We start from the raw sequence: 7,563 nt of genomic DNA, 5'->3' as shown, positions 1-7,563 counted from the left end.
GAAAGAGTGGTTGAACATTGGAACAGGCTGTCCAGGGAAGTGGTTGAGTCCCCATCCCTGGAAGTATTTAAAAGATGTGTAGATGAGGGGCTTAGGGACATGGTTTAGTGGGCATGGTGGTGTTGGGTTGATGGTTGTACTCGATGATCTTAGAGGTCTCTTCCAACCTTAATGATTCTATGATTCTATGATGGAGCCCTGCTTTCCTGGAGATGGCTGAACACCTGCCTGCCGATGGGAAGCAGTGAATGAACTCCTTATATTGTTTTGCTTGCACACGCAACTTTGCTTTCCCTATTAAACTTTGGCTGAGCACACAAGTTTTCTCACTTTTACCCTTCTGATTCTCTCCCCAATCCCACTGTGAGGGAGTGAGTGAGTGGCTGGGTAGGGCTGAGCTGCTGGCCAGGGTTAACCCACAACAATGTTTTAAAGAATTTCCCACACAGCAGTTTATCAAGTGTTTTAGCACTGTACAGCCTGATGAGATTTAACTCAATTTACAAGGAAAATAATATGTTTTCTATATGAAGGAGAATGTTTTGTTTGGTATGAGAGATATGGAGCTATTGGAGAGAGTCCAGGGAAGGGCCACTGAGATGATGGACTGGAGCATCTCTCATATGAGGAAAGGCTGAAAGAGATGGGACTGTTTAGTCTGGAGAAGACAAGGCTTAGGGGGGATTTCATCAATCTCATCTCTCAAAATATAAATACCTGAAGGGAGGATGCAAAGAGAACAGAGCCAGGCTCTTTTCAGTGGTGTCCAGTGACAGGAAAAGAAGCAATGGGCACAAATTGAAACACAGGAGTTTCCTTCTGAACATCAGGAAACACTTTACTATGAGGGTGACTGAGCACTGGCACAGGCTGCCCAGGGAGGTTGTGGAGTCTCCCTCCCTGGAGATATTCAAAAGCCATCTGGACATGGTCCTGGGCAACCTGCTGTAGGTGACCCTACTTGAGCAGGGGGGCTGGACCAGATGACTTCCAGAGGTCACTGCTAACCTCCACCATGCTGTGATCCTGTGACCTACTTTTGGTAAATTCAAGTTGTACTTCATCTCATTTTTGTCTTTTATCCTATTTTTTCAAACTATCTCCATAGCATCAGTTGTGTGGTTTGCTTTTTTGTCCTTCATAAAACTTCACATATCATAAATGGAGGACTGTATTGTCACCTGGATTACTTTTTTAGGCTTCTAGATAGGAGGTAACGCTCTTATTTAAGGTACCATGCTGCATATCCGCAACTTCACAATGCCAGTTCTTACAGAACTCAAGTGTATGTGCAGCAAGTTAGAAGAGTAAAAATATAAATTTTATCTGAGTGTTCCCAAGGAAGTTATACTACAGTGGGCAGTGGGTCATTCATAATTCCTCCACTATTCTTGGTTGATCATCACCCTACGATGTTCTTCTAACAGGCATACCTGCTCCAGTACAACAGCAGGCATATGTTCAAGTCCCAATAGCCTACTATTGCTTTCTCTTTAAAAGCAACCACCCCTCTGTATATCTGCAACACAGGGCACAGAATCTCAGAGTGGGACCAGAGTACTACGCTGCAAGAAGGTGATACGTGCCTTCTGACAGAGTCCAATAATTACAGGAACCCTTCACAAAGTACCTTTTTCCCTTAGCTAGAGCCTCCTACAACCATGTTGTGCCCCAATATGGGGCACTCTCTAACCAAATGCCTGACACCTCATGTGCTGAATTAAGTGAATTTGAATGATCCACTTACATCCTTATACTCCCAAAACAACTTCATGCTTGGCCTTTGAGGGAGAAATTTCTTTTTGGAAAATGGTGGCATGTATTTCACGCCCCAGCAGTGTACCAGCCTCTTCTACAACTAGCATCCCCCTAGTGATAAGTATTTACTGATATGTACTCATTTGTCCAATTAAAAGAAAGGTAAACTGCTTTAGTTTTTATACTGTCAAACCCGAGAGAGGCTTTTTGTCGCTTGTGCTGCACTGCTGTTTTCTTTTGCAATTTCATAAACTTGCAAATCAGATGCCACTCCTACTGTGTCAGTGTACAAAAAACCCTGGAAAGTGCCCACACATAGAGAATGCAACTCCCAGATCCTTTATTAACCTCTCCATCTTTCAAGCACTGCAGTCCTCTCTTCTAATCAAAGAAAACAGAAAGACTTGACTCAGTTTAGTTTCTAAGATGTTTAGCAGTGGCAAAGCTTATTGAGAATAGCACAGGGCCACACAAGGAAGAGTATACCTCCATTTCAACACTGAAAGCCAGGAAGTCCCACCTATCTGCAGAACATTTTTAGCTTCTGCAGAATCACCAGCCTTTACTTGCATCCTAACTTCTGAACACTGTTACAGAAACACGAACATTATTGTTAGGTCCACCTGAGGATAGACACTTTTTGTATAGTATTTTTCAAAAGAAAAGCCTAGACTTCCTTGACACCCATTGCCTACTAACACACTCCCACTCTAAAGCCATACCTGCATGCCTGCTAGAGCCTGTTGGGCCAGCTTCATGCTCTTCGATTCCAGAGCCAACTGGAGAGGAAGGAGACACTTCTCCCTGACGAAAATAAAAAAATAAAAGTGAGAGGGAACAATGGAACTAAAATTGGTATTCAAAGGAATTATGTTCCAGAAGGGCTGTATCGCTTTCAGTAAGATAACACTTGCACACAGTAATCAAGGAGAATTTCACAACTCTGTGAAGCACTTTTACCCTCTAAAGAAAGCTGGCATATTTCTTCACATACTGTTAAGAATGGCCTTTTAATTGAAATTTCACAAAGTACTTCCCAACTGTTAGCCGTCTGTGTGCATGCATGAATGTGCAAAGCATAAAGAAGGGATTCACAGATCACTAGTGGTCCTTCAACCCAGCATGATAAGCATTACATTTCAGTCACTTACCTTCTGTTTAATATTCAAGTTGCCAGAAAAGCAGTTTCATAATCCACTTTCTATTAGTCAAGCTTTGGTTTACGGCCTCCTCTACAGTACAGTGTGCCCTGTCATGTTAGCTCCCTCCAACTATAAATGGTGTAGACAAAAGCAAATGTACACGAACAAGTTTGGTTTACACCTGAATTAGCATGTGCTGGAACTATGACTAAGCTGTACTTTGACTACTGAATAACACCATTTTTTGAATATTAAAATAAATAACTAATTAGGATAGTATTTTAGATGCTTTTGACTCAGTGCTCAGATACTGAGGTTTTTTTTATTTGGTGACCAAACCAAACAGTGCCTAGAGCTGTGACTTCTCTCTTTACTCCTTGTTCCTTATCAGAAAAGGGCTGCAGCATCTGAGGAACACCTAGTAACCACAAGCCCTTTAGGCAAATCCTGCTAGTTGGCAGGAAACTCATTCTTGATCAGACTCAGCCCATGTCCAGCTGCAGTCTCCCTGAAGGTTTGCAACACTTCATTAGGTCACATATCGTAAGAGGCACTTATCTGTACATACAGCCTATGTTCACATTTGTACAGACACACTTGCTTATGACAAACCATTCTGTGCCAGCCCTTAAGAGTCTTAGTTCTCCAACTGTCTGCATTGCACCCTAAGGAGCCCTTTTGGAATCACACTAATTTTCTCCCCATGGAGACAAGTGTGTGCAAGGTAAGAAGGAACAGAAAACAACTAGTTGAGTCTTTTCTTACCCAACTGGAAATCAAAAAGCCCTGACTTGTTCCATTTGAATTATTCTTCTTTGTCAAGTCTCAATGCATTCAAACACACACCCGAAAACCCTGTCTTTTCAAAGCAGAGTCAAAGATGTTTGATTTCTAAAAATACCAAAATGAAGTTTTTCCTCTTTTGCTCCTGTGAGCTGCCTTTGACCTGAATTTGCTTAGTTTCAGTTGACCCAATGATAAATAGTTTGTTTGCCCAAAAGTATATAAAAATAAAAGTATTGACTAACTCTCCTACAACTCTAAAGGTTCGAGTTGTGACACGAATGAAACACATGCAGTAGACTAGCATGCATATTCCACTCCTCTCACAAATCCTCCCTTCATAACTAGCTAAGGAGAAGCCCTAGGTTAGAGCAACAGTGACTACCAGAGTTTCAGACGTACTGTCAAAGCTACCTAAAGTCATACTTTGCCACAGTCTGCCCATAACCTACCAACATCCCTCCAAATGTGGTGGTCTACAACCTGAACTTGCCTTTTAAAACTTAAACGGAGATTACCAAACACTGGCTGTCTCAGCTTTGGGGAACCTAGCTCGTAACTCCTTCAGCGATCCTGCTTGCAGAGGGGACTGAATGTCCACCCTGAAAAGTCAACTCTATTTTGGCTGTGTTCAGTTGGTATTCCTTTCTCCCCACCTTTCCGCAAAAAGCACAAATCACAAGCTACCCCAAGGGGCACAAATTTGCTATTTGCTCTTTGAAATGCAACCCCTTCCCTCAATGATAAATTAAAGACTTGAGAGTCACAAGCATGGCTCAGTTAAGCAATCTAGCAAGCTTCTGTACTTGGCAAAGACCTCTTGAGAATCTGCAGGTCTTTTCATATTTGTACCTTCTTCCCAGGTTATGGGAATTTGTAAAAGGCCATTTGGCATAACACCACAAGAAGCTTTTTAGAAATCTGTGTAATTCATATTTCTTTTAAAGAAGTTGAAGCGGACTACATGTGTACCTTAAAATAGGTTTCTAACTAAAAGCTAACCATTTGCTTCATTTAGGATATTCTGAGAAACAGGCAGGCACAAAGCCTAATTTTCTCAGAAGCTCCTTTCTTGAACGTTTCTGGAATCAATTTAACTAGAAGGACTCTTAAAATATGCGAGTTTAGCATCCAAAACAGCTTGAACTACAGAACATCTAAGAAATATTTCCTCAGAGTGTCGTATCATCCAGATCTACAGAAACTGCCAAAATATCTACTCCAGGGTTCAGACAGTAATCCTCTAGCCAGTACAGAGCTGGCTACTGCGTATGTATCTACTGCCAGCTTTGCCTGGACCTGGGAACATATGTAGCATGCAGGTAAATTGTGATAGGACTTCCTAGTTTTGAGAGGTGCCACAGCAATACATCTCTAACCCACAAAGCACCTTTAAGTGCTAACTTCTACATCGTGACTTCAACATACTCTCTCTTTTAAAAGTATCATCCTCTGGGGGAGAACTCACGTTTGAAATTAGTAGATCAACAGGTGCCAAAACAAGGTACCTGTGCATTAACTGGTGCTTAATCAGCCAGATGCACACAGAAAAAAACCCAAACACAATAGCCTATAGTGCTAACTGCAGGGATGCTAAAGACTGATGATTATTTAGACCTGCGCCTCTTCATGGCAGAACACCACATTTCTTTTAGATTTTCTACAGTTCACTGCAACAGCAATTAAACATTTGGGGCATTATTAATAGACAACAAACTTATTCTCACATTAAAGCGGATGGAGACTGGGAGGAAAGGGGAAAGGGAAGGCAGTCATAAGTCACTGGAGTGGATCCAGTTCAGTTTCATTATAATGAAGACAGGTGGGAGCTCCTATGGCTTACATGTAGCTACCCTGCACATCAGCATGTTGCCTACCATCTGTCATCGCATACTGCAATGAGCAGAGAACAATGAGAGCTATTTCTTGAGATATCTCCCAAAATGAAGAGCAAAAAATGATGAACGGGAGGATGGAAATTAGAACAGATTCAATTAGCTGAACTTCCCATCCTTGCTAAAAATGTTTAACTGAAAATCTAATTAAGGTTGCTGCAGCCTGTGTTCCCACTGTATTCTCAGAGAAAATGAATTGCCATTGTGCCATTTCCTGTTCTTGTTACACACTCAGTCAATTAAATCTTTAGCATTTCCATGCTACAGCTATAAAACACCTGCAGAGATACCTCACAATGTGTGATTAGCTTGAGCATCTCCCACACTTCAGTTTGACCTGCCATTTAAATGCATCATCTGCTAGTATAAGAATACAGAAGGACACAGCAGATAATTCTCAGACAGAATGGGAGAGGATGATGTAAATTAACAGTCAGTCCCTACTAAGGTCTACCACTTAAGAACTGGGTTCAATAAGGCTGCACAAGAGAGAATACAGACCAGAATTTGGTCTCAGAGTGCAATGAAGAAAGGGATTGAGGTTTCCTCTTATACCTTACAGCCCTTTTATAATTCCACCCTGTTTTGAGTGGTCCCACGCCATGGGATCTCATTGCTTACTCCACTCTCTGCAGTTCTATACTGTCAATTGACAATTCATTCAGGTTTTGTAGTGCTACACATGTAAGATATTTTACATACGTGAAGTTCTCAGAATAAGCTGGTGCACTGCAATATACTTCAAAACACGTTTAAGAATGTTTTCCATTTACATTACTGTACAGAAACTAGTTTCACACTGGAACGCCTAAGTTTCCATACTGATGCATGCACATGTGGACATATATACACATACAGCTTTTAGGCACAAATAGCAACTTAACCCTCAATGAGATGAGTCAAGTACAACACAGAGAGGGCATGAAAGGAAGGAAGCACCTTGACTTGGAGGAGGGGAAGCTACCAAAAGCTTCAAGATAAGGTATCCTGGGCATCGACAGACGAAACAAAGCAACGAAAACAGAAGATAGAGGGAAGAAAGAAGTTGAGATGGTGTAAAGAAGGAATGATAGTGAAGAAAAGGGATGTGCTCAGATATAAGTGGTGTACTATGCTGAAATCCACACTAATTGCATTGTTTGCATATGTCCACACAGCAGTGCTCTCAAAAGACAGCTCAATTAAAAAACAAAACAAAAGAAACAATCCCCCCTTCCTGAAAAAAAAAGAAGGGGGGGGGCAGGGGGGAGGAGAGGCACCAATAAGAGAGGCCCAGGTCAGAGACATTACTAGGAAACTCCCTGGTCTGGTACAGCCTTCTGACTACTATCCACTATTGGTTTACAGGCTGGCAGTGATGAGGTGGCAGAGAGAAGTCCTGCAGAGATCAAAAGGGATTTCAGGGCACTGGGGTGACTGGTTGAAGGATCAGGAGCACAGGGTAATGTTTTCCTCTATCCCTACAGTGGCAGGGAAGAATACTGAAAGGAACAGGAAAACACACGTGATCAACACGTGGCTCAGGGGCTGGTGCCATCAGAGGAATTTTGGCTTTCTTGATCATGGGGAGGTTTACATGGCACCAGGCCTGCTGGCGACAGATGGAGTTCAGCTGTCTCACAGGGGGAAAAGGATTCTTGCTCATGAATTGGCGGGGCTCATCGAGAGGGCTTTAAACTAGGTTTGAAGGGGGAAGGGGGTAAAACCAGGCTCACTAGAGATGAGCCTAGGGGGGGCATGCCGATGCCGGGGGCGAAATCGATAGCCCAGCTCAAGTGCATCTACACCAATGCATGCAGCATGGGCGGCAAACAGGAGGAGCTGGAAGCCATCGTGCAGCGGGAGAGATATGACTTAGTCGTCATCACAGAAACATGGTGGAGTGACTCTCATGATTGGAGCGCTGCAATGGATGGCTATAGACTCTTCCGAAGGGACAGGAGAGGAAGGAGAGGCGGTGGGGGGGGGCCGGTTGCGATGGGGGT

General features: G+C 42.8%; 1 protein-coding gene across 1 annotated transcript in view; it reads right to left on the bottom strand.

The window, feature by feature from the left end:
- KIAA1244 (KIAA1244 ortholog) overlaps positions 1–7,563 on the bottom strand; it is a 96,965-nt gene that overhangs the window by 73,183 nt on the left and 16,219 nt on the right. Inside the window, exon 3 of the mRNA XM_009319146.1 lies at positions 2,481–2,562. Coding sequence (XP_009317421.1) covers positions 2,481–2,562 — 82 coding nt within the window. The remainder of the gene's footprint in view (positions 1–2,480; positions 2,563–7,563) is intronic.

Source organism: Pygoscelis adeliae, unplaced genomic scaffold (genome assembly GCF_000699105.1).
Source record: "Pygoscelis adeliae isolate BGI_AS28 unplaced genomic scaffold, ASM69910v1 Scaffold172, whole genome shotgun sequence".
Lineage (NCBI taxonomy): Eukaryota > Metazoa > Chordata > Aves > Sphenisciformes > Spheniscidae > Pygoscelis > Pygoscelis adeliae.
This window is presented reverse-complemented; position numbering and strand designations above follow the sequence as displayed.